Source organism: Anas platyrhynchos, chromosome 4, assembly GCF_047663525.1.
Source record: "Anas platyrhynchos isolate ZD024472 breed Pekin duck chromosome 4, IASCAAS_PekinDuck_T2T, whole genome shotgun sequence".
Taxonomy (NCBI): Eukaryota; Metazoa; Chordata; class Aves; order Anseriformes; family Anatidae; genus Anas; species Anas platyrhynchos.
Window position 1 is genome coordinate 19,274,271 of NC_092590.1, and position 24,983 is coordinate 19,299,253.

The 24,983-nt window shown below is 56.8% G+C and overlaps 3 protein-coding genes and 2 long non-coding RNA genes across 14 annotated transcripts in view; 3 read left to right on the plus strand and 2 right to left on the minus strand.

Annotated features, from left to right (window-relative positions):
- Positions 1 to 8,021, plus strand: part of FRAS1 (Fraser extracellular matrix complex subunit 1) — a 149,685-nt gene extending 141,664 nt beyond the window's left edge. For both annotated transcript variants that reach the window (XM_072037124.1, XM_038178034.2), the window contains exons 66-73: positions 413 to 563; positions 1,146 to 1,253; positions 1,597 to 1,756; positions 2,481 to 2,597; positions 3,038 to 3,204; positions 3,533 to 3,738; positions 4,368 to 4,514; positions 5,482 to 8,021. In XM_072037124.1, the coding sequence (XP_071893225.1) occupies positions 413 to 563; positions 1,146 to 1,253; positions 1,597 to 1,756; positions 2,481 to 2,597; positions 3,038 to 3,204; positions 3,533 to 3,738; positions 4,368 to 4,514; positions 5,482 to 6,066 (1,641 nt within the window). In that variant the 3' untranslated portion in view covers positions 6,067 to 8,021. The remainder of the gene's footprint in view (positions 1 to 412; positions 564 to 1,145; positions 1,254 to 1,596; positions 1,757 to 2,480; positions 2,598 to 3,037; positions 3,205 to 3,532; positions 3,739 to 4,367; positions 4,515 to 5,481) is intronic.
- LOC119716735 (uncharacterized) overlaps positions 1 to 13,953 on the minus strand; it is a 48,270-nt gene extending 34,317 nt beyond the window's left edge. For 2 of the 8 annotated variants that reach the window (XR_011808932.1, XR_011808934.1), the window contains exons 1-6: positions 13,294 to 13,677; positions 11,268 to 11,431; positions 5,575 to 5,832; positions 4,669 to 4,997; positions 3,011 to 3,115; positions 1,086 to 1,262 (exon numbers count right to left, since the gene is read on the minus strand). This is a non-coding gene — a long non-coding RNA (uncharacterized lncRNA). The other 6 variants (XR_011808933.1, XR_011808936.1, XR_011808935.1 and 3 more) reach the window with 6 other exon arrangements.
- DCTN6 (dynactin subunit 6) lies at positions 13,696 to 16,039 on the plus strand. Its single transcript, XM_027456102.2, has 7 exons — positions 13,696 to 13,789; positions 14,351 to 14,415; positions 14,503 to 14,608; positions 14,720 to 14,808; positions 14,948 to 14,995; positions 15,441 to 15,583; positions 15,691 to 16,039. Exons 1-7 carry the CDS (start codon positions 13,767 to 13,769, stop codon positions 15,787 to 15,789), a joined length of 573 nt encoding a protein of 190 aa, XP_027311903.1. The 5' UTR covers positions 13,696 to 13,766; the 3' UTR covers positions 15,790 to 16,039.
- Positions 14,693 to 19,280, minus strand: LOC119716710 (uncharacterized). Its single transcript, XR_011808938.1, has 2 exons — positions 17,443 to 19,280; positions 14,693 to 16,111 (listed from the first exon to the last, which is right to left on the minus strand). It is a non-coding gene; the product is annotated as an uncharacterized lncRNA (long non-coding RNA).
- RBPMS (RNA binding protein, mRNA processing factor) lies at positions 16,439 to 22,671 on the plus strand. 2 transcript variants are annotated; one of them, XR_011808921.1, is made up of 9 exons: positions 16,439 to 16,596; positions 19,038 to 19,115; positions 19,192 to 19,230; positions 19,344 to 19,406; positions 19,837 to 19,987; positions 20,103 to 20,233; positions 20,579 to 20,648; positions 20,793 to 20,894; positions 21,221 to 22,671. XR_011808921.1 is itself a non-coding variant. In XM_038177868.2 (8 exons), exons 1-7 carry the CDS (start codon positions 16,534 to 16,536, stop codon positions 20,639 to 20,641), a joined length of 588 nt encoding a protein of 195 aa, XP_038033796.1. In that variant the 5' UTR covers positions 16,439 to 16,533; the 3' UTR covers positions 20,642 to 20,648; positions 20,793 to 20,899. The 2 variants fall into 2 exon arrangements, 1 of the variants encoding a protein (XP_038033796.1); XM_038177868.2 differs by lacking the exon at positions 21,221 to 22,671 and having other exon boundaries at positions 20,793 to 20,899.
- Positions 22,672 to 24,983: the final 2,312 nt, after the last annotated feature.

The window sequence follows — 24,983 nt, forward strand, 5'->3', positions numbered from 1 at the left end:
TTTATCATCCAGTTAATGCAAACAAAAGTCACTCATTTTTCAAAACAACCTTTAACAAATCTATTCCTGTTGTGTGATACAGCAGAGTAGCATTCCCCAGCCTGCTCGTGCCTGTGCCACAGCCCGTGTGATGCAGGGGTACTGAGGATGCTCGGAGGTGCAACAGCGTGCAGTGACCCGTGCTGCTCTCCTCCATGCATGTCTCACCCCACTACACTGCAGTCTGCAATGTGGATGCAGATGTTTTGTTCCTACAGTGAATAGTTTAGGCACCAAGGGGAAGGCAAAACGACTTGCATCTATGTGCTTTCCCTATTTGCAGAGCAAAACACGAATGAAGTGGGTGCTGTGAGTCCAGGCCAGTGTCTCTCCTTTGCAAAATGCATAGCCACTTACTGGGTTTTATTGACAGGTACGGGACTCTGCTCAGTCCTTCTTAACCGTCCACGTCCCTCTCTACGTGTCCTATATTTACGTGACGGCACCGAGAGGTTGGGCCTCTCTTGAGCATCACACAGAGATGGAGTTCTCCTTTTTCTACGACACTGTTCTCTGGAGGACAGGTAGGTCCCAGGCATTGGAGGGGGGCACAGGAGAATTTCTTTGTTCTGTTTTTCCATTTTCTTAGTTTCTGCATTGCCACTGCAGTCCCGATTTATTTACAAATATACCCAATACCCTATACCGAATTTATTTATTTATCTTTCTCACAATATCTGGAGCTTGTGCGCTGTGAACCCGTGCCTGCAGCCCTGAGGGGTATTGCTGCTCCTGTTGGCACCTTGGGTTTCACCCTGGCGGTGGTGATGCCGAGTATCCCAGAGGAGGGACACTCAGGGGCTATGGCCAGGAGCACCCAGAAGCAGTCATTCCCAACAGCCACCTCGGTGTATAGCTGGTGTAAAACAAGGCACATTCAAGGCATGTAAGGGGAAGTTCATGAATTTGCTTCCTTAAGGCTTGAGTGAAACACGGACAATGGAGGAAATTACAGCTGGCATGCTGCGGGGTGCTCCCAGTCAAGCTGAGCCTTTCTGGAGCTCTCTCAAATGCTTCTGGAGCTACCTAGGGCTGACAGACCTCACCTGGGGACTTGTTGTGCCACGTGGCCTCTCCAGTGACTCTGTTCTTGCTGCACCACACAGGGATTCAGACAGACAGCGTCCTTTCAGCCCGGCTGCAGATAATCAGGATCTACATCCGCGAGGATGGCCGGCTGGTTATCGAGTTCAAGACCCAGGCCAAGTTCAGAGGTGAGAGCACTGTGAAAATACAGATCGGTTCTGAAGACTCAGGCAGGAAAACAAGCCACGACTAAGGACAGCATTCATGTTCAAAGGGAGTATTTCTGCCCAAGAGCCAGTTTGCTGTTCCTCTCAGGAGCCTCTTGACCTAGAAATACTTCGTCTAGCCAGTCTGCTACTACTGAAAGCTAAAAACTGCACCTGGGTGGGAGGGAGGCACCAGCAGCTGCTGCTCTGAGCAGGCTCTAAAGTCGCTCCTGGAGAGACACTTGGGGTTCCCCTGTGCTGAGGTGTGCAGCACAGGGTCTGCCAGTGCTCCGCCTGAGCTGTCACCTCCTTGTCCTCGCCACAGGGCTCTTTGTGATGGAGCACCACAGCCTGCCCGATGTGAAGTCGTCTCTAGTGACTCCAGACCACCTGGGAGGGATCGAATTTGACCTGCAGCTGCTGTGGAGCGCTCAGACTTTCGACTCTCCCTACCAGCTCTGGAGAGCAACCAGCTCCTATAACAGGTGAGGACAGCGGGCTCAGCTTCCCAAATCCTAACCCTCTTCCTAAGTAATCAGCGTGCACGTAATTAGCAGTAGCAGAGCAGTTTCAAATCCTGGCCAGAGAGTACAATCCCTGTTGCCCTTTCAGCAGCCACAGACACAGCAAGCATGGAGTGCCCAGGAGCCAGCTTTATGCAGGGGTTCAGAGCTAGAGCACGCAGGGTGCTGCTGTCACTGCTGGAAACACTGCTCTGTCAGTTGTGTGAGTAGTGGGGGAAAAATACATCTTGTAAAGGCATTTTTCTAGGAATTAGCTAACGTGTAAGTAAATACCAGGGTGACAGTATATTCAAGGTTGTTTTTGCAGTCTTCAAGTTAAAGCAGATTCACATTCACAACCCACTTAACCGTTAGTGCCAACCAACTTAACCTCCTTGGAGGAGAGAGGTATGTCCAGAACTAGAAATAGTTGGTTCACTTTAAAAAAAAAATTGTTTTTGTTATTATTTCTGTCTGTGACTGTTTCTTCTTTCATCTGTGCTCCTTGCACAGAGGGTCAAACTAAACACTGTCAGTCAAATTCATCCCTCCTGCACTTGCTGAAATACACAAATGTTTCTGGGGTTGGGTTATGTCCTGCTTACTTTCCCTAGTTCAAAACCCATGGGTGTTGGGCAAACAGATCAGCTGGGTGAATGGTTTGGAGCCTGGTTTGGTGACCGCAGTGTCTCCTCTCTGTTCTCAGGAAGGACTACTCTGGAGAGTACACAATATTCTTGATCCCCTGTACTGTGCAGCCCACGCAGCCATGGATAGAGCCCGGAGATAAGCCCCTGCCCTGCACGGCTCATGCTCCTGAGAGGTAAGGAGGCACCATCGCCACCTCTGGACCCAGTCTCAGCTGGTTTGGGTTGTTTGCATGGTCCCAGGCAGCCTGCGACAGCAGAACAGCGAGGGCAGGAGCCTGTCTTTTGGACTGTCACACATCTCAGCCTGTGGTTTTCAGCCATGGGGCTGCGGAAGCCTGCACAGCCTTCGGTTGTCCTAGGTGGAATTACAACCAAAACCTATTGTCAGAAGGCTTCAGATGGTTGGGCAGGGCCTGGCACTGGGAAATGGGGCAGGGTGAGGGGAAACATGTAAGCTTGTGTTGAAAACCAGTGTCGTATGGGCTGCTGGGCTATAAAGAGTAAAAGCAGGATGGAAGAAAGGTAAAGCAGGTGTAACTTCAAGTCGCCAGTACATAACTTAAGATGTGTTCAAACCAAACCTCACCTTTTTCCTCTCCTGTCCCAATTTCAGATTTTTGATCCCGATTGCCTTCCAGCAGACGAACCGCCCCGTTCCTGTCGTCTACTCCCTAAACACGGAGTTTCAGCTCTGTAACAATGAGAAGGTGTTTCTGATGGATCCCACCAAATCCGAAATGTCTCTGGCAGAAATGGATTACAAGGGGGCTTTTTCAAAGGGTAGGATTTTTTTCATTCCTGTTCCTGGCATGGTGCTGTTTTCAGAACTTCCATTCCTCTGGCAGAGGAGGATAAAGCTCTGATTTGGCTTTGCCTCTTTTACAGCACCAGATGGTATTTGGGCACATCCACAGCCCTGTGATAGCAGGACCAGAATGTGCTCATGGCAGAGCCTTCTGTCATCTGCACACGCACATGTGCAAAACCACAGCCACCTGCAGCTCGATGTGTGTGGCTGTCACAGTGCTTCGTTTGTGGAGCTTCCTGTCACCGCCTTCTTGCTGTCTCTTGGAGAGTTTAACCTGACTTGTTCTCCCAACCTCCCCAGGGCAAATCCTGTATGGCCGCGTGCTCTGGAACCCCGAACAAAACCTGAACGCTGCTTACAAGCTGCAGCTGGAGAAGGTCTACCTGTGCACGGGCAAGGATGGCTACGTGCCTTTCTTTGACCCAACGGGAACCGTCTACAACGAGGGGCCGCAGTATGGCTGCATTCAACCCAACAAGCACCTGAAACACAGATTTCTCCTCTTGGTAAGTTTTCTGCCCTGGACAAAACCACACCATGGAGCGTTACGTGTGATTGTGTCTGGATAAGTCTTGTCTCTCAGTAACCTAAGGGACCTGGGAGCAAAATGATATGCCTGCTTGTGGGGACAGGCTGCACAGCAGGGAGCACTGTGAGGGGTCCGTACTGAAACAATTTGCTTGCAGAGCTCTCCTCTGCTTCTGCTTTGTTTTTTTCCCCTATCACAAACAAATTCTGACTAAAAAGGGATGAGAAGGGAAATGGGGTGGCTTTTTTGTAGTACCAGGCAGACATGGTCTTATCTTTACAGACTGGGTAGCTTATCCCTTAGTCTAAAGAAAAAACAAATGAGGGAGGAAAAAGGGGTATACCAAGCTTTTAAAAATTCTCTTGATCTCTGTTTATACCATGGCTTGGAGCTGACAGGACTGGCAGCATATAGAGGATCTATTTATCAGCTACACAGGAATTCTCCTCCGCCATATAAAGCTACAGCTACCTCCCAGCCTGCATGCAGCTCTAATTGCATGCTTTCAAATTACCATCGCTTTCCTTCACCCTGCCACTGAAGCAGCCCCTGAAGGCTGTCTCAGTGCATGATGCTGACAGCACGCACTCCCGCTCTGCTTCCCAGGACCGCAACCAGCCCGAGGTGACAGATAAGTATTTCCACGATGTGCCTTTTGATGCCCACTTCGCTTCTGAGCTGCCCGAGTTTCAGTCAGTGAGCAGCATGCCTGGAGTCGACGGATTTACTCTGAAGGTGGATGCTCTCTACAAGGTACGTACTAAGTGATGGTGGGACACCAAAATTAAACTTCTCTCTCCAGGAATTTCCAAATGCTTTGGATACTGCCTAGAAGAACCAAATTCATGCTAGGGTGGGTCTGGCAGCCTTCTGCAACATAGTGCATTGGCTCTCCTCTCACACTCACCTGCAACAAGGTCTCCCTGAAGCGATGCGGACTCATGTACTTGTTGTGATCTGTGTTTGCAGATCATACTGTGGTAGGCCTCTCCTTGATTTGCCTCAGTCAAAACATGAGGTGAGAAATCAGAGCTCCTCCCAGCTGCGGGGCACGTAAGCTGTGCTGTCCGTGTCTCTGGAGATAGGCAGAACTCAGAGCTTGCAGTTCCCCTTCCCACTCACGAGGGCAGGTGACCTCTGGTGCGATTCTGGTCTGTGCGCGGAGGCTGGCTCTAGCACAAGCCTCAGAGGAGCCGGGCTGATCAGGGCAGAAACCTGCGGGACACAAAGGGAGCTCTCCACAGAGAGCAGAATTCTAGATGGAACCTTTTTGGTCCCTCCCCAGAGAGGCCCTCTTTTTAACCTGGTGACCACTGTCAGCTTAAGCGACTTTGTGGCATTCCTAGGATCACACCGTAAGTTAACAGTGGAGCCAGGTAAGAAGCAAACTCCCACGCAGAAAATGGAGATGAGGAGTTTGTTCTGGTGGTTAAGGCTTTTTTCAAAGGACTCAGGAAAAAAAAGCTCATAAAAGGCAGCTTAGAAATGTTCCCAAATTAATTGCTGTAGTTGCCAAAAGCAGGCAAGAAGACTGAACGCCTCACCTGGCAATAAATATTATTGCTGGTGCTTATTAAAGCACACTGAGATTTTTTGCTGCTATTTGCATGAATCAAAAAAATGGGGAAAAAGCACATCAAGTTCTATGTTTACCAAACCACATCGCTTCATCTAAAGCCTGTAGCAAAGGCTTCCTGTATGCGTCTCCCCTTTCTCACAGGTGGAAGCTGGGCACCAGTGGTACCTTCAGGTCATCTACATCATTGGCCCGGAGAGCATCGCAGGGCCTCGCGTTCAGCGCTCCCTCACTCACCGTGTGAGGCGCAGCCGCAGGGATGTGGCAGACGGCAACGGGAGACTGGTGCTGGACGACTCCTTGATCTACGACAACGAGGGCGACCAGGTCAAGAACGGCACCAACATGAAGTCACTGGTCCTGGAGATGGAGGAGGCCGTGGTCGCAGCCTCCTTATCGCAGACGGGCGCGTCCCTGGGGAGCGCATTCGCTGCCGTCATGCTGCTGGTGCTGGTGCTTCTGGGAGTCTGCCTCGTCACCAGGAGGTGTCGGAAGCTGCGGAGGAAGCGAGAGGCTGCCCAAGCTGCCCCGGAGGAGCATCCCCTGAACACCAAAGTGGAGCTGCCCAAGGGCACGGAGAAGGCGGTGAACAGCCAGTACTGCACCGTGAGGAACATCAACATATTGAGGGAAACGGGGGGTGTCTCCAGCCTAAAAGGTAGGAAGGTGAAGCAGGTGAACTTAGAAGTCAAAGTCCACAACAACTTGTACGACGGAACAGAAGTTTAATGGAGCACATACTTTTGTTTTCTAAAAGCTTTTTATAACTTGTAAAAAAAAGAAAAAACACAAAAATGAAAAACAAAAGGTAAGTAAAACTATGCTGATATTTTTATACTCTCGTGAGAAAAGGAGTGGCTCTGGCTCTGTGTGATGAGCAGCAGTCCAGGCTCCCACTCCTCTGCCTGCGACCAAGCTCCCTCATCACACACAGCTCGTTTGTGCTGGTATCTGAGCAGGGGAAAATGCTGCCGGGGCAGAAGACGCCCGTGAAGGAGGCCTGTATCTGCAGCGTGGCCTCGTTCAGCCCTCACAAGGAAGAGACCGTGGTTCCACGCGGGACCTGGGGGCGCTTTCAGCTATCACTGGGAAACTTGATGCATTTGTGGCACTATTGCTGAGCCTTAAGCACCCCAGTGTGCGCCTGCAGCACATGGGAGCAGTTCCCACCTTCCTCGGGGCGAAAACAAGAAAAGCAACTTATCCTTGTGTAATAGCAGGGGCAGGGTGACTTGCTTTGCTTCTTAAAATGAGGCAAAACTAGACAGAAAACCCACTTGCAAACATGGTGCTCAGTATTTTGGGATTTGGGGATTCGTGTTGCCTAAGCCTCAGGCACTGGCAGCTTGGCTGCAGCCCTGTGGAGGTTTTGCAGCAGTGGTGCTCATGGCGGGGGGTGTGGGGGGTGGCAGGGACATGAATTGTCACACGGGGTGTTAATTGTCACATCTCACCGCACTGCAGAGTAAAGTTTGAGTATGAACCTCTCAGAGTGTGACGGGAGTGTCCTTTCCCTGCGCCTCCCTGCCTTCGGCCTCCTCTTTTCCCCACTGCAGCACACAGGAGACCCCTGCCCATGGCATCCAGCCCAACGGGGCTGTGGCAGCAGACTGGTCGGTGGGGAGCTCCCTGGGGGTCCCGGGGGGTAGTGGGGCTGTGATGGGTACCTGGGGGTGTCTTCGGCCCTTTCCTGCCCCAAGCCCTGCTGCTGCTCCCCAGCTGTGCCAGCACTCCGGGCTCCAGTGACAAGGCCACCACATGTCCCTGCCCAGGGAGCAGCCAGGAAGGTGACTTCAGGCAAACAACCTGGCAGAGGCGGCCATCTCCTTGGCCAGGTGCCTCTGAGCTCTGTGGACATCAGAGATGTGCCAGGAGAGCTCAGTGGGGGCCCTGATGGTGAACAGAGCCGGGAACTGCTGCTGTGCACCCGGTTACTTAGCTACACCAGAAAGGTACAGCTAAATAACAAGATCGACCTGAAGGGAGCATCTCTGCAAGAGTTTCTCTGCAAAAGCTTCCCTGCAAGAACTCAGCCTGAGCTCTCCCAGACCAACCAGACCCTGGTGAGGACACCTGACTGGCTCAGTGGTGCGCATTGTCTCTGAAGTGAGATTTGTTTACACCATCCAGTCCTGAAAGCAGTTCACACTCACGCCCAAACTTCCCCCCAGAAATCTGTGGGGTTCAAACCCTGGATTTTGCATTGGTTTTCTGTCCTAACAAACTGTTCCCCACATACTTCTTCGTGTCTCTTTCCTGTGCTGCTGATGCTGCAACCTTGGAGAAGAACAGCACGCAGCACCAGTGACACGAATGCGCCCAGCAGTTTCGGTGGCTAGGTGAAGTGTCCTGCTTTCCTAATGCTCCTGTCTCCAATTAACATGTAGCATTGTTCTGGAACATTACCACAAATCAGAGACCTCTGTGAAAATCCATACTGGAAACCACCACAAACACCTAACCCAAGTTAATCATGCAGGTGATTGGAGTTCTCCTTCCAAGCATTTGTAGATTGTGTTTTGCAGCTGTACTCTGAGGGCCCCATCAGAATTACCTGGAGTTCCCATACCGGAAGAGTCCTCTCTACCTCTTAAAACAATTCTATTCAAGAAGTTATCCTTCAGTTTCAGCTATCACAACTGCTCCTGCTTTACCAAACAATAAAGTATCTGTACCTGGGAAAAGGCAGAGTTAAAGAATGCTTTTTTTTCTCCAAAAAGACTGAGTTTTCCATATCTGTGTGCACACCTGATACTCACTCTGAATGCAGTTACACTAGTAGCACTGACAGCAGTGCAGCATAGACAAGTGCAGGTAGAACAACCAGAAAGCTTGCTCCCATATACTATAGCAAGCGTGCAGCAACTTCATTCACAGTGAAAGACGCGTGCCTCTGATGCCTGGCATCCAGAGTGACGAGACTCAGCACAGCAGTTGTTAGCTAGCAGCACTGACAATCACCCTGTGAAATATTTTCAGCCCTTTAAAACTGACAGTCATACATAGGCAGGGAAAATAACAGGTCCAGTGAGACAAATGGCTCCAGCTGCTGACCTTCCCCAGAGGTGCTCTTCTGCATAAAACCCCAGGCCTCTGCACAAGGGTTAAGTGGCTGCCACACACAGGTGTACACCCCTAGCAGCAGCTACACCAACAGTTCCCCTGCCCAACCATCCCTGCTGGGGGTGGTGTGGGCGCCCCCACCTCCCCTTTGAACCACAGAGCTGTTGGTGTCAGACACCCACCACCAAGCTCTGTACCCCAGCATCCCAGTGCTGACCAGTACAGACTGGTCAGGATGGCTGCGTCGCCCTCCCTGGGACCAGCTCAGGCAAGCACCACCAGCAGCCCGTGCCCTGTCCCCACCTCAGGCAGCAGGATCAGCGATCCCCTGCACACACACACACAAGACCTGTTGCTAACACAGCGCTGGCAGCTCCACCTCGGCCCCCAGCTGAGCAGAGGGGAACAGCCCCAGCAGTAGATGCAGGGAGGAGGCAGAGAGAGAAGGAGGGGCTGGAGGGAACAGCCCAAAGCCAGGCTGCTGAGCCCTGGGGCCAGGGGGCTGTCACCTGCAGCCATCACTACCCCAGGGCAGAGGGGGGTGCCTGCTTCAGGGCTGTGCTTCTTGCACATGCTTCCTTATAGAGCCTCCTGCTGTTCTTTTTAAGCATCTTTTCCCTTCGGGAAGCTCTTTAGCAGAGCTGGGGCCAACAGTTATCTCCCCAGGTAGCAGACCTAACTACCACGCCCAGCCATCACACCTGGGGGGCAGCAGCAATCCAGAGCCATCCCCAACACTCTGAGCACTCCCCAGCACAGCACCACACGGGCTCCTGTTCTATGTGCTGAGCTGCAGCACCTAGAGCAAGCCCCCCAGAGATAAGCAAGGAGAAAGAAAGGAAGGGAGTATTCAGTGCCATACTAATACAAACTCAGCCAACAGAGACAGAACACACCAAAACTGGTTTGCAAAAAGACAAAAATAAAGCGAGGTTAAACCTAAAGACAAAAGAAAAGCAGTGCTCCCACCACCAGGGGTAGCACCCACACAAGGACTCAAGGCAGCCCAACAACGTTGCTCAGACTGAGGCAGAAAAGAAGAGCAGCACCACGACATACCTGCTGAGAAGGCAGAGAGCACTCACAGCACACTGTAGTGAGACACCAGACCCCCCAGCCAGAGCTTAAATACAGCACCGGGACCAATGGGGAGGTGTGTGGGCAGCAGGGCCCCAGGTGAGGCCATCAGAGTGAGGGCTGGATCAGCTGCCACAGCCCAGCAGCTCTGACATCTCCCTGAGTACATAGTAAGGGTAAGTACTTTTTTTCCCCCCCAATACCACTGTGTGCACACACAACTTCAGCTTCAGTGCATTTTGTCTGCCACCAGACCCATTAGAGGGGGTTGCCTGTCCCCTCCAGCACAGCGTCCCAGGCACGTGTGCAGTCAGCGTGTGAGAGGGATGGCTGAGAGGATGGGATGTTGTTGGCAGAAGAAATCATTAAAATGGTTTCCAACTTCAAACTGAGTGTGAGGCCATAATTTAAGTTGTAGCAGTGACTTGTGACTGCTTAGCCTGGGCACTCATCAGGGAGAAATCACAGAATTGTCTAGGTTGGAAGAGACCTCGAGATCATCGAGTCCAACCTCTGACCTAACACTAACAAGTCCTCCACTAAACCATATCGCTAAGCTCAAAACCTAAACATCTTTTAAAGACCTCCAGGGATAGAGACTTAACCACTTCCCTGGGCAGCCCGTTCCAATGCCTAACAACCCTCTCAGTAAAGTTCTTCCCAATATCCAACCTAAAACTCCCCTGGCGCAACTTTAGCCCATTCCCCCTCGTCCTGTCACCAGGCACGTGGGAGAACAGGCCAACCCCCACCTCACTACAGCCTCCTTTAAGGTACTTATAAAGAGCGATAAGGTCGCCCCTGAGCCTCCTCTTCTCCAGGCTGAACAAGCCCAGCTCCCTCAGCCGCTCCTCGTAGGACTTGCTCTCCAGGCCCCTCACCAGCTTCGTCGCCCTTCTCTGGACCCGCTCAAGCACCTCGATGTCCTTCTTGTAACAAGGGGCCCAAAACTGAACACAGTACTCGAGGTGCGGCCTCACCAGAGCCGAGTACAGGGGGACGATCACCTCCCTAGCCCTGCTGGTCACAGTGTTTCTGATACAAGCCAGGATGCTGTTGGCCTTCTTGGCCACCTGAGCACACTGCTGGCTCATATTCAGCTGACTATCCACCAATACTCCCAGGTCCTTCTCTGCCTGGCAGCTTTCCAACCACTCATCCCCCAGCCTGTAGCACTGCTTGGGGTTGATGTGCCCCAGGTGCAGGACCCGGCACTTGGCCTTGTTGAACTTCATACAGTTGGCCTCAGCCCATCGGTGCAGCCTATCCAGATCCTCCTGCAGAGCCTTCCTACCCTCGAGCAGATCGACACACCCACCTAGCTTGGTAAATGTGAGGGAGTAAGGAAGCTCAGGGATTACAAACCAATCGAAAGCAGGAGTGATTATTAACTCAACAGGATCTTAGACTAGCACGACCGGCAGTATTTCTGATGGAAGTGGTGGCTTTGATAGTCCCCCAGGATATCAGAAAGACTCGAGGTGGGATAGTGTGTGTTAGTCAAAACCACAGAATCACAGAATTGTCTAAGTTGGAAGAGACCTCAAGATCATCGAGTCCAACCTCTGACCTAACACAAACCAGTCCTCCACTAAACCATATCCCTAAGCTCTACATCTAAACGTCTTTTAAAGACCTCCAGGGATGGTGACTCCACCACTTCCCTGGGCAGCCCATTCCAATGCCTCACAACCCTCTCAGTAAAGAAGTTCTTCCTAATATCCAACCTAAAACACCCCGAGACAACCCACACTTCCAGGAAAGGTGAATTTGAAATCAAACAAACTCACGGAGGTACAGCTGAAGGACTGAATGAGGACACTCTTCGTAGGAGAGAAACTGTAAGGAGCTCCCTGTTGTGCAGACTGTACAGCACGTGCCGAGGTGCGATCCCAGTTTTCTGTGTTCTTCAGTCTCAGAAGGAAATAGTGGGAAATACAGCGAAGATATTTACCTACAAGAAAATATCGAAAAAGTACATGTTAGGCATAAGCTGGCGATAAGCAAATTTAGTAGGAAATTAGTTTTTTCCATAGGAAGAACAGAAGACAAAAATATCCCGAAGTGAGACTCTTAGGAAGCCATTGTGGCATGGGAATATTCAGTGGGTGTCAGCAAACAGACTCTGACCCATGCAGGTGAGAAAAAAAGCCCATAGTGGAAAGGTTTGTGAGTGACATTTCAAAACCTGGACTGGCCGGCTCTTAAACTCTCCATGGCCCTGCTGCCCTTTCTCTCCATCTTTTATTAGATGAGACTTTGAAAGGAAACTGCAAGGGGGGATGCGGTACATGTAGCAAAGTAAGCGCAGAAGTTCAGTCAGTTCAGCAGTGTGTGTACGCGTGTGTTCAGGATGTCAGGCGTGGGGCTATTTCAGAACAGCCGAGTTCGATCTGAGAGCCTTTAGACCTTCATTAACCTGTTGTGACTTTATGCTGGACAGCCTGCAAAAGGGGATTTCAGCTACAGGGAAACTGTCTCAGAGGCGTGGAAGTCCTCGATGCTTCTAAGCATGTGTCAAAATGGAGCATATTAAAAAAGCAGCCAGGCTGTCAGGTCTGCACAGACGAAGGACTGCTGCTACTTGAAGTGCGGCTGGAGCGGCTGTTTGGTGTTCATTCATTCCTGCCTTCACATCTTACAACGAAAGATGCTTTATTTGCTCACCAAGACTTAGAGGTGAGCAACTACATTGTTTCTACACTTAACCCCATGTCAGTCAGACCAGCACTAGTCTGTTGGTTGTACATCTTTGTCTCATTTGCAGAATGGAGACATCCTTCTCTGAGGGCTGTGTCTTGTTCTCCCTTAGTTAGTACAAAACTTGACAAAAGTTCAAGGCCAGAAATGGGCAGCACCTGGAGACCCTCTGAAGGGTGAGGACACCCCTGTGGGTTCCACCTGTGCTCTGTCGGTGGGCGGTCAGCTTCAGGTGGTGGCAGTTAATTTGCGACCTGATGTCTGTCATTTGTTGTTGTCATAACCCAGGTATTAATATTGAATGTCCTAGTTGTGCACAGTACAGATATTGACAAATAATTTTGTGTTTATTGATCACCTCACCCTGGGCAGCTGCAGCTCGCTGTGCCTCTGGTTCCTGGACAGCTCCAGCCCTGGACACCCCCAGCTCATGGACATCTCCAGCCCTGGGAGTCTCCTGGATGCCTTCAGGCAATTACAGCTTGTGCTTGTTACAACTGCCTGAGCTTTAGCCCACTTTGTTAATCAATCAGTAATGCGAATGTGAAAATTTAATGTCATGGTGGTACACAGCCTAGGTATTGACTAATTGGTTTGCATTGTATTTAGTGGTTAATTAGCCCTGGACATCTGTGTCTCCCCCTTGTGGACAGCCCCAGCTGCATTTCTGCTCCAGGTAAATAACCACAGCTCGTGCTTGTTAACCCAATCTGGGCTTTAAGCGAGGTCATACATCAATCACTTTTGTACCTTGAATATTAATATTCAATTGTTTATTATTATTATTATTATTATTATTATTATTATTATTATTATTATTATTATTATTATTATTCAATACATTGAATATTAATATTGAATGTCACCGTTGCACATTGTGCAGACATGGATCAACCTAGTTTGTACTGATCTCTTAGTCCTGGACACGGCTATAGCTGGTGGACATGTCCAGCCCTTGACGCGTTCAGCTTGTGCTTATTTCAACAATGTGGGCTTTAGACAAGGTTGTACATCAATCCCTGTCACAGCTTTAACACTGCACGTGTTGTGTTTGTACGGTGTAAAGCATAGGCTGGCTGGTCTGTATTTTTTCCTTAACGAGCTCTTTGTACCTACAGTTCACGGAGGGCTCCAGCCCTGGTTGCCTCCTGGCTGTCTCCAGCTTGCTCCAGTTCCCAGCCCTCGATGTCTCCTGGATCCTTCCAGCCCTTGATGTCTCCTGGCTCTCTCCAGCTTGTTTCTGACTCAAGCTCTTTAGAGCTTGCGCTTGTATAAAAAAATAAAGTGCTCTTTTGACGAGGCTATAGATCAATCACTGCCATAACCTGAATACTAACACGAACTGCCACAATTGCCCAAATATTGCACAATTACGGGGGTGACCATTGCCCACCGTGTACACCGCGGGAGCAGCACCTTGGGGGGCCACCACAGCCGGACCCACACCCCCGCGGGCGCCCACACAGCCGCCCCCCGCCCTGCTCCCACCCCCCCGGGCACCGCTCACCCGTCTCAGGGCCCCGGCCGCCGGGAGGAGCCGAGCGGGGCCCGCCCAGCCCCAGCCCAGCGCCTGCGCAGGCGGTGCCGCCATGGCGGAGAAGGCGCAGAAGAGGTGAGCGCCGCCCGCTGCCCCCCACCGCGCGTCCCCTCAGGGCGAGAGCCCGCGCGCCCCAACGGTCCTAACGGTCGCAGCGGCCCCGCCCCGCCCCGCCCCGCGCGCCTCAGCCCCGCGCCTCAGGGCCCCCCCGTGTCCCAACGGTCACCGCATGTCCCCCACAGCCGCCCCATGTGTCCCAAAGCCCCCCCACAGCTCCCAACGGTCCCCTCCATGTCCCCCAGTGGTCCCCCCATCTCCCAGCACAGCCCCCATATCCCCCAACAACCTCCCCATGTCCCACTGGACCCCCCCGTCTCCCCATGGCCCCCCCATGTCCCTCAACAGACTCCCCACGTCCCCCAACACTCCCCCATCTCCCAATGGTCTCCTCATGTCCCCCAACAGCCCCCCCATGTCCCCCAATGCTCCCTGTCATGTCCCCCCATGTCCCCCTGTGTGCCCCATGTCCCCCCTGTGCCCCGAGGGCTCCCCTCATGGCCACCACCCCGCGCTGTCCCCGTCGGTGCCACCCCCGGGCGCCACAGGCACCCCCTGAGCCCTGCATCCCCCTCACAGCGTGAAGATCGCGCCTGGGGCCGTGGTGTGTGTGGAGAGCGAGATCCGCGGGGACGTCACCATCGGTAAGGACGGGACACGTAAGGACGTGGCTGGCAGCCCCTGGTACCTCAGTGTCCCAGGGTGCTGGTGACACCGGGTGGTTCCCGCAGGGCCCAGGACGGTGATCCACCCCAAGGCCAGGATCATCGCGGAGGCGGGACCGATTGTGATCGGGGAAGGCAACCTGATAGAGGAGCAGGCGCTCATCATCAATGGGTCAGTGACAGCCCCGCCGGTCCGGCTGGGGTCGGGTGGGACAGGTCCGACGTCAGCCCCTGGCTAAACTGAGCTGCCCGATAGTTAAAATCCGTTCATGTTACCTTGCAGGTACCCAGAAAATATTACGCCAGAAACCGAACAGATGGAGCCCAAGCCCATGGTCATCGGCACCAACAATGTTTTTGAAGTTGGGTGCTGTATCCTTGCCGTGCTCCCGGGGGATCAGCAGCCCAGTGCTGTGCGAGGGGCAGGGGTGTGCTCTGAAAGTGGTGTTGAGGCTTGCCTAGTGAAATCAAAGCAAAATGTTTTACGTTTTCCTTTAACACTAACCTGTAGATTCGCAGGCCATGAAAGTGGGAGATAACAACGTCATCGAGTCGAAAGGTGAGTTTAGGCTCACTGTCCTTGCCCCAGTCAAGGTGAGTTTAGGCTCACTGTCCTCGCCCTGCTCGGAGTTTTGCTCCTGTCGGTGCTGGGAGCAGGAGGGGATCAGTCACCTGGCGGTAGATGTGCCCATGCTGCAGCTGATTGCATTGCAGAAGTTACACTCCCACTGGCGAGCGCCTGCAGAAGCCGCCTGGGCTGGAGCTGGGTCTGGCTGGCGGCGCTGGGCGGTTTGTGTGTGGGCACAGTGGTGCTGCTGCTTGAGAAAGTGCTCCAGAGTCACCTCAGCTGCGCTCTGCGCCCAGAAGCCCGAGGCAGAGTTCGAAAGGCTGACGGAAGCAGGGCAGAGACATGGGGTTGGGAAGCACCGTGTGGCTGAAGCACCAAGTGGGGCTGCCCGCACTCGGCCCTTGCAGGGACTCCTCTCTTGCTCTCTCTCTTGCAGCATTTGTCGGCAGGAATGTGATTCTGACGAGCGGCTGCATCATCGGGGCCTGCTGCAACGTCAACACCTACGAGGTGATCCCCGAGAACACCGTCATCTACGGGGCCGACTGCCTTCGCCGCGTGCAGACCGAGCGGCCGCAGGTGGGTGCCGCGTGGGGAGCCAGGCTGAGTGCCACCTCCTGTTCCCTGCAGCTCCCCTCGTGGCAGCAGCGAGGCCGAGCCTTAACTCACAGCCCACTTCTTTCCAGCCCCAAACGCTGCAGCTGGATTTCCTGATGAAGATCTTGCCCAATTACCATCACCTGAAGAAGACCATGAAGACCGCGTCCACACCTGTCAAGAGCTGAGAGCCTCCCGGGGTTGGTTGCTGACTGGGGATTTCGTCCCGTCCTTCTGAGCACTGCACAAACGCAGGCAGCTGCTGGTCTCTGCATCCTTTATTCCCTTCTGCAAAACAAAAATGTTTTTTCTCGCTTATTTGTGTCCTTTATTTATAGCCCGCCAAGCGTCTCAGCCCCACTGTGGATCTGTTGTCTGTCCCGCGCACTAACTTGAGTATCACACGTGCTGCTTGGGGAATAAACCAGAACCGGCTCACCTCGCAGCGTGCTTTGTGATCCTTCTTGGCCGGGGGGCTGCTAATAAAAGTCCCTGGGGGCTGTATCAAAGCTGCAACCGAGACCCACAGCTGGGTGAGGGCCGAGGCAGCGGGACAGGGACAGGGACAGTGCCATGGGTCCCCGTGAGGATGTCACCTTCCACTTGCAATGGGCAGCCCTGGCGGTGCCATGTCCCCAAACCTGAGGCACCCGTCCCTCACCCCACCTCCTCAGCCCTGTGTCTCCACCACCGCAGATCCCCATCCCATGTCCCCAGACTCACACCCCACTCCCCCCCTGCTGCTCCACCCCCTCCGCACGAACCCAGCCGTTTGTCCTCCCTCCCCGCGCCCCGCCCCGCGTCCCCTCCCTCCCCAGTCCCTCCCCAGTCCCTCCCCAGTCCCTCCCGGTCCCTCCCGGTCCCTCCCCGTCCCCCCGCCGGCCGCTCGCAGCGGAGGTGCCGCGGGCGGGTGCCGGAGCGGCCCCAGCACCATGAGCGGCGGCCCCGGCGAGCGGGAGGGCGGCCCCGGCGAGCCCGGCCTGCCCGAGGAGGAGGTAGCGGCAGCGGGGTCTTGGGGCTGGAAGCCCGGGGAGGGGGTCGGGAATGGGAAGGGAGGGGGTTGGGGGTTCCCTGGGGGTCCCCTTGGGGTCCCCTGGGGGTCCCCTGGGGGCTGTGACCTTGAGCAGGGAGAGGGGGGCAGCAGGGAGAGGGGCAGCAGGAGAGTGGGGCGGCACATCCCAGCTGTGGGGTGGGTGTGGGGTCAGGGCACGGGCACCCCACAGCCCGGGGAGCCGTGAGCAGGGGTGGTGAGGGATGCCGGGACACCGGGACATTGGGACATTGGGACATTGGGGCACTGGGACACTGGGGCACTGGGACGCAGCACCCCACGGGACGCCCCGAGCATCCTCGGGGCAGAGCAGCACGCGCGGGCAGGGACAGGGACAGGGACAGGGACAGGGACGGAGGCCTTATTTGGTAGCACGGCGCCTCCGCGCACCCCGCTCGTGGCCCTCGTCCCCAGCCCTCGCCAGCTCGACCCCGGCTGGGGACAGCCAGGGTGGGAAGTGGGGACACGGAGGGCGGCCACGGTGGGACCCTTCCCAGCGCCAACTCCTCGCCCATCACTGCCCCACCGCCGGCACCAAACCAGCGTGGGGATGGCTCCCGGGCACATGGTCAGCCCCATGGGCGAGGGTCTGACCCCACGGGCGAGGGTCCGGTGTGGCGGAGGTCCCCCCGCGGCGGCGGGCAGCCAAGCAGCTAATCCACTGGTAGAAAATTAAAGCGAGCGGGGCTGCGAGGCGGCCGGGGTTGAAGTAGGTGATTAAATGCCTGGTGAATGAGTCACCCGGCTCCTCCTGCCTCTCCCCGCCGTTCCCCTTCCTGTTAAAGTTTACCGGAGGAGGTTTGCGCAGGGGCAGGGGACCGTGACCGCGCCGGACATCGCGTGGGGCGCTCGGTGCCCTCAGGGGCGGACGAGGATGGCAGCGCTGCCCTCGCTGCCACCGTGCTCCGGGAGGTGAGCGCTGGCCGTGCACATCGCATGGATGCCTCCGGTCGCTGCTTGCGTGATGAAATCCACCCTGGGCGTGCGTGCGGTGCCCATTGGGTCCCCTCTGGTGTCCCTCAAAGCATTGGCGGGGTGTTGGGAGAAGCAGGGAGCAGCGGTGGGATGCAGAGGCAGGGAGAGGTGTGCCGGAGTTGGGTTGGAGCTGGCTTCCCAGGGCGAGGAGCAGCGACCAGGAGAAAACCTTCTGCGGGACACCAACAGCCTGGAGGGGACAAAGTGGGAGCGTGGTGGTGGCCCCGGTCTGTCCAGGGGCTGTGGGGTGCAGCAGGAGGAGCAGAAGGGCTTCGGGTGGTCCCGCAGCCCCTGTCCCTTCGGGGAGAGGTGGGGGACATCTGCCACCATGTGCCCGTGGAGCCGGTGTCACTGTACCTGACCTGGATTGCAGGTGGTGGAGGTGGAGAAACGCTGCACCGTGGAGGTGCTGAACAGATGTTGGTGCAGCGGGATCGGGGCAAAATGCCTCGTCTGTCCTGCTTGGGCTGCAGGAGCCTCCCCACAGCCTCAACAGGGACTCCAAGTCCCTGTGGCCACCAACAGGTTTCCTGCGAGTCGCCCTGGACCCTTTGGGCAGGGATTTTGCCACCTCCTGCCCCATGCGGCCCCAGGAGTGCCACCAGGAGCAGAGGATGGAGGCTGAGGCCTCCGGGCTGCCTCCGCCCCGAGGCCCTGCAGGAGCAGCTCCTGCTCCCCGTGAGGGCCGGGCAGCAGCTCCCCACGCAGCCTCTCCTTCTGCCCCATGGCTCTGGGGATGCCGCGTCCTCCCTCCCAGCCTGGCCTCCCCCACAGGCCTCCGACCGTGCCCTCGTTTCGGGGCTGGAAAGCCGAAAAGGCATGTTTTCTTTTTTTTTTCCTTGCTGTATTTTTTTTTTTCCTCTCCATAATCCGCGCTTTTCGCCGTCCTCGGCGAGCGCCGCGCTGCAATTCTGCGGCTCGAGACTTGGCCGACCCGCGTTTGAACTTTCAAAGAAAACAAGTCATTACCGCGGAGAAGCCGCGTCTTTGTGAGGCCTAATTTCGGAGTTTTTCTATTTTTTTTTTTTTTTTTTCCGGGGGCCTTTATCTCTCCTATCTGCTGTGCAGCCATGGGGCTAAATTATCCGGAAAGTCAGGCTCGGGCGGGTTTGGATTTCAGGAAGGCAGCGAAGTGGCGGCGGGTGCTTTCTCTCGAGGCCGCGCACAAAATGCAGGCGAGGCCTTGGGACGGATGGACGGACGGACGGACACCCCTCCCTCACTGCGTGTCCCGGAACAAGGGCACGTCACGCTCGCTGAAAGCCCTTGACCCTTGCAGGAAGCGTTTTTCCCCTTCCCTGCAAGCACGGCCCCGGTCACTCGGGGCTCAGCGTGGGCTGGAGGCCTCCGGAGGCCTCCTCTCGGGCGGCGTCCGCAGCCTCGGGGGTGGCTGAGGCTCTGCTCTTGCAGGTGAGGACCCTCTTCGTCAGCGGCCTGCCCCTGGACATCAAGCCCCGGGAGCTCTACCTGCTCTTCAGGCCCTTCAAGGTACCGCGGGACACGGGGCGGCGAGGGGCGGCCGGTGCGAGGCCGGTGCGACGGGCGCTTTTCTCTTCTCTCGCAGGGCTACGAGGGCTCGCTCATAAAGCTCACCTCCAAGCAGGTAGGAGGCTGCGGGGTGCCCCATGGCTCGGGGAACGGGGAGGGAGGGATCCGTGTAAAAAAAAAAAGGAAGGCTGGGGGCACCCCTCACTCCTTCGCCTCCTCTCCCCGCAGCCCGTGGGGTTCGTCAGCTTCGACAGCCGCTCAGAGGCCGAGGCTGCCAAGAACGCGCTGAACGTGAGTGCCGGGGGGTGCGTCCCTTTGGGGGGGCTGCGGGGGCAAGGCCGGCAGCTCCCCGTCCTCGCGGGTCCCCCCGGAGCGCAGCGTGGCCGAGCGGGCCGCCGACTGCCTAATATGGTGCCGAGCCCGAGGACGCCGCAGGAATGCGAGCTGCGGGGCCGCGCGGCGCTCGCTGCCAAGCGCATGAGGTCACGGCAGCCCCAGCGGCCTGCGGGGATGCTGGGAATGGTGTTTTTTTCTTTTTTTTTTTTTTTTTTTTTTTTCCCCAAAGGGCTCTTTCCGAGGAGGAGAGGGGGGAGCGTGGGATGCCTGCCCCCTCAGTGAGCAGCCAGCCCCGATGCCACCGGCACCCGTCCCCGCTGGGGTTTGGGGTCCCGCGGCGCTCGCCCGGTGCCCGCCGACCCCGCTGCCTTCTCCCCTCCCGCAGGGCATCCGCTTCGACCCCGAGATCCCCCAGACGCTGCGGCTGGAGTTCGCCAAGGCCAACACCAAGATGGCCAAGAGCAAGCTGGTGGGCACCCCCAACCCCAGCACACCCCTCCCCAACGCCGTACCTCAGTTCATCGCCAGAGAGCCCTGTAAGTGCGCCACGGCTCGGGGCAGCGCCGGCCCTACCGCTTGCGCCCGCTCCCCGCCTCCCTGTTGCTTGTGGGGGAGAACGAGGGATTAACTCTCCTTCTTCTTCTCTTGCAGACGAGCTCACAGTGCCTGCACTTTACCCCAGTAGCCCTGAAGTGTGGGGGCCGTACCCCCTGTACCCGGCGGAGTTAGCGCCCGCTCTACCTCCTCCTGCTTTCACCTACCCCGCTTCGCTGCACGCCCAGGTAACGCGGCGCGGCCCCGGCACCGCTCACGCTGCCCGGCTCGCGGCACCCCAAAAACACCCCCCGCCGCCCCGCAGCGCCTCGGCACGGGCAGGGCCCCGAGGGAGGGCGCCGGGGGGGGAGCAGCGCCAGCTGCCGGGAGGAAGAGCGGCGGTAAATATTATTGCAGCCACATACTTCCCTTGTCAAGGCAGCGCTGACAGGCAGCACCTGCGCTCCTCGCGAGGAGCGAGCGGCCGTGGCGTTGCTCCCGTTAGGCGCGGTGTTTCCTCCCCACGTGGGCTCAGGGCAGGTGGGGACGCTCCCCACGCCGCCCACTCAGCCCTCGCCCCACGTGCCTTGCAGATGCGCTGGCTCCCTCCCTCCGAGGCTGGTTCTCAGGGCTGGAAGTCCCGTCAGTTCTGCTGAATGCCATGTGAGTGCCACCTCGCTCCTCTCGGGGCATCCCCAACCCGTGCCGGCGAGACCCAGGGAGCCAAATCCGCGCGGCTGGCCCCAAAAGAAAAGGGGTGCGAACGCGCGCGTGCCCGGGCCCCATCCCTGCCGTGCCATCCCACAGGTCTCAGGTGTGTGATGGCGGCCGACAGTCAGTCTTGTGGGTATGAACGGAGCCTGCCGCCGCGGCTGCTGGGCGCGCTCTCCACACGACCGCAGTGTGCTGGTAAGGGATGCGGCGCTCGGCTCGGGGGGGCCCTTCCCGCGCCTCTCGTTTTCATCCGGGGTAGGAGTTTGGCCAGCCTAGGAATGCCTCTCGGCTTTAAATCACCCCCGTAATCTCCCCTCGCTGCCATTCCGGCTTCCTGCCTTGGATCAACACCGGCCGAATTCCTCCGAAGCGCAGAAACTCGACTTAACTCTGCCCTCCCCAGCGGCCGCCCCTCGCCCCCTAGATAGCACCCACAGCCCGGGGCAGAGTCGCCGCTGCCTCTTCGCAGCTTCGCCTCCCGGCCGGCTGCTTTTGTAACCTCTCCGCCTCTCTTGTTGCAGGCTTGAAAAAAGAAAAAGAAAAACAAAAAAAAAAAACCTCGCACAAGTTTGGATTCCTCCAAGACTTTCCCACAGCCTCTATCACACATCTGCTCTCCTAGAAGAAAGCGAAAAGCATACCTAGTAATAATATTTCCCTCTTTTACACTGTATATTTGTAAGAAAGAGTGTGTTATTTCTGAAAGCATGGTTTGACAGGCAGTGCTGTAGCGTTTGAAAAGTATTTTCAAACAACCATAGGAAAGCAGACTACGAAAAAGGAAAGCGAGAGAGCAAGTATTTTTGTACCAAACCTTCCGAACAGGACAATCTTACACTGGGTTGGACCACGTCTTCTTGTGCTCGACCCCCGACTCGGCGTCCTTCGCAGCGTGCCCCCCGCCGCCAGCTGCACGGCGCAGACGTGACGTTGCGGCCCGTGTGGGCGCCGAGGCGCGTGGCTCGAGGCGCTGGGGCTCGTGGCGCGTCCCGCCGGGGATCGGCGTGCTCCGGCTGTGTCAGCACGGCCCCCGTGTGCACTGACAGTATTAGGGTTTTCCTCCCGGCCGTACCAAACACCACCAGGCGGGACAATTGGGAACGTCCGACGGCGTTTTTTTTATCATGGGGCTGTGTTACTAGCTCGCTGCGCAAAGCTCCGGCACGGTACAGTGCTCGCATCAGGGACGGGCAGAGAGAGCCCACACGTGGAGCAAGGTGAGAATTCGCCTCCTCCTCCTGCCACGGCTGCTTGAAGTTGTTACGGGCAACGTAAACTGCTGTATGAGACACCGAACCCAGTATGAGACTCCGCTCCCCCAGCTGACTGCACGTGCCTGCCGTTGTGCCACGGCGCCGGGCTGCCCCGGGCCTTCAGCGTCCGTGTGTCCGTGCAGGAGCAGAGAGAAGAAGGGAGGCAGCGCGCGGGACGGCGAGCCAGCCAGCAAAGAGACTGCTTGGCGTGCTGGCCTCTCCTCCTCCTTGCTCCAGCAGGAATTTGGATAAGAAAGAGCAAAGCAAAACAAAACAAGAACTCCACCAGATTTCGGTTTCTTGCAAAAGGAGGCGCAAGCCCCGTCTCCTCCGACCGCCTGCTCCCGAGCGGGATTCCCAGCCTCTCTTCCTCCTTCCTCGGGTTTCGTGGGCGGGCTGCAGCACCACGGCTGGGAATTTGGCTGCTGGAGCCGGCCGGGGTGGGGGTGAGATGGGGGGGAAAATGGGAAACTGCTGCTGGGGCTGTCTGTGAGCGCTGGGGCTGGGACTCGAGAGCCAGGCGGCTCCGTGAGGAACGGCGCCCGCGGTCCCGGGCGAGGGCCGGGTAGCTCCTGCAGCAAACAGTTTCCTGTACTTTGGTCTGGGGAGAAGAGAGGAAAGGAGCTTCCCACGTTGTCTACTCCGCTTTTGGAAATATGTTTAAAGGTACTTTTCTATTGTAATTTTTTAAAAATAAAGCCAGTGATTACGATAAGTTACGGGCAGAGCGTGGCGTGCTGTGTACCTGGCGGGGAGAGGGGATGAGGCAGCCTGCGGGCGTCCTGGGGGTGCTCACAGCGACGCTCCTGACTGCCGCCGCGCTTCTGCGGGGCAGCTGCCGGCCGCCTGGCTCGCTTCGACCTCTAGGAAAGCTGCAAAGCCCCGGCTGGAAGGAGCAGCAGGCTCTGAGAAACGACTCCAAGTTTACAAAGATGTTATCAGTTAGTTTTTAAACCTCCTCGTCTTGGCACCGAGCGCAGAAGCTAAGCTGCGATTTTCCATGAGCTCAGCCGCAGAAGAGGCAAATGTAGCCTAGAGACGACGGGCCAGATTATTATTTTTTAACATGCGGAGAGTTTTCTAAAACAGGCCCGTCAGCCCAACCTACAAATTCCTCCTCCTTCCTCTGCTCTGCTCCTGCCCCGACAAACGCTGCCAGCTTCCCAAGCCCCCGCCAGCAGCCACACTCCTACGACACCGCTCCAGGCACCAGAATCACGGCTAAAGGGCAGGAGCACAGGCTGCGAGCTGCTCGGGGTGCAAGGAGGAGGCACGGTGTCACTCGAAACACCCGGCTGGCAGGGCAGAGCGGCGGAGTTAAGCCCCTAAGGTCGGCTGCTAATCCTCCCGCGGCTGCTGCGAGTCACAGCTTTTGTTCCCAGCCACCTCCGGAGGTTTGCTGGCAGGGCCGGGAAGGAGGGGAAGGCAGCGACAGGGCAGGAACACATCACTCGGCCCGACTGCTGTGAGCACCGCGGTACCTGGCTGACGCCACCATCGGCCAGGAACACAGGTGCTCTCGGGAGCGGGTTCAACACCGCGAGCATCCTGCAGCCAAGGAAGTGACAAAAGCCACCGCCAGGACTCGCCTCCTGCCGGACGGGGCGACATCCACCCCGCGAGAGGAAGCTGGGAACGCGTCACCTCTTGGCCTGCTCGTTTCCTCCACGCCAAACGTGCCGGGCGCTGTGCTGGTGGGGCGGGAGCAGCAAGCATCCCCTTTGCCCGCGCTGACCTTTCCCCATGCGGGCCGGGGACACGTTCCTCTCCTGTGGCTGTCGGGAAGGCCCCGCCGCTGGCGGACACCAGACGGTTGCAAAACATGGCCGGGGAGCCCCGGGACAATGCTGGCAGCCGGTGCCAGGCGAGTCCTGGGGGCACGAAGAGGCAGAGCTGGAAGCAGCAGAAGCAGCTTGCTTCTCCTTGCTTCTGCTTCTCCCAAGCCCTCCCCTCCCCAGCCCCCACGGCAAGGCTGAGCCGGGGTGGGGGGACGCGAGCGGCTCCTTCCCGAGGCGGGGATGGGGCCAGCAGGATCCCAAAGTGGAGAGACGCAACCCAGCACCGGGGGCACCGGTAGCAAAGGGCAGACGGGGCCGGCGCTGGTTGGGAGGGGGGGAAGGAAAAAAACAGGGCTGGGAGAGGAAAGATGAGACAGCACCGGGGTCTGGCCAGGCAGACGTCCACAAAGAGGTGTCCCCCCTGGGACGGATGCAGGCGGGGGCACCCCAAATCCCAGAGATCACCTGAACACTGCTGTCTGCCTCACTGCCAGGCATGGGTTAGGAACCGAGGCAATGGTGGAGGGTAGAAAGCGAAGCGGAGAGATGCCATTAGCAGAGCCCCGAAACGCTGCCTCTGAAACATGGGTAAGTCAACCATTAGCAGAGCCTGGACTTCATCTCCGCGGCCTCCATAATTAATAACTAGCTCGGGAGGGAATCGAGAAGACAACGTAACCGATGGAGACAGGAGGAAATCGCGCAAGTACTTCGGGCCTTGGACGTGAGCCCAGAAGCGCAGGTAGAGCCAAAGAATTAACTTAATGGACGAACGGCCTCCTGCCCTCACCAGCCTTTTCCCCTGCTCTGCACAGCACCAACCCACGAGGCGGCCGGGGCCCAACACGTGGCTCCCAACCACAGTTTTCAGTCAGGGCTGCTTGCTGCCAACACGCCGCACACCACAGCAAGGGATGGGGTCAGCAAGAACCAGGCCCTCCCCAGCGTCCCCACATCGCTCCTGAACAGGGCGGGGGGACACCCAAACTGGTGCAGGTGCAGCTACACAAGGTGGAAGCTGCCCTCATGCTGGGACACAGCCAGGAAGGCTGTTTTGGGGCTGATCCCTCCCCCAGTGACAGCTATCGGCCGCTCACCTTGCCCATCTCAACCAGCCCCCGGGCACGCCTTCCCAGACAAAGCAGCCTCCAGGGGTCTCAGAGGCAGAAACGCAGGCAGGAATTCGGGCCTGGTGCATTAGCAGCGACCGGAAAGCGAGCAAGAAAGCTGGAAATAATGAGATGTCATTGCCG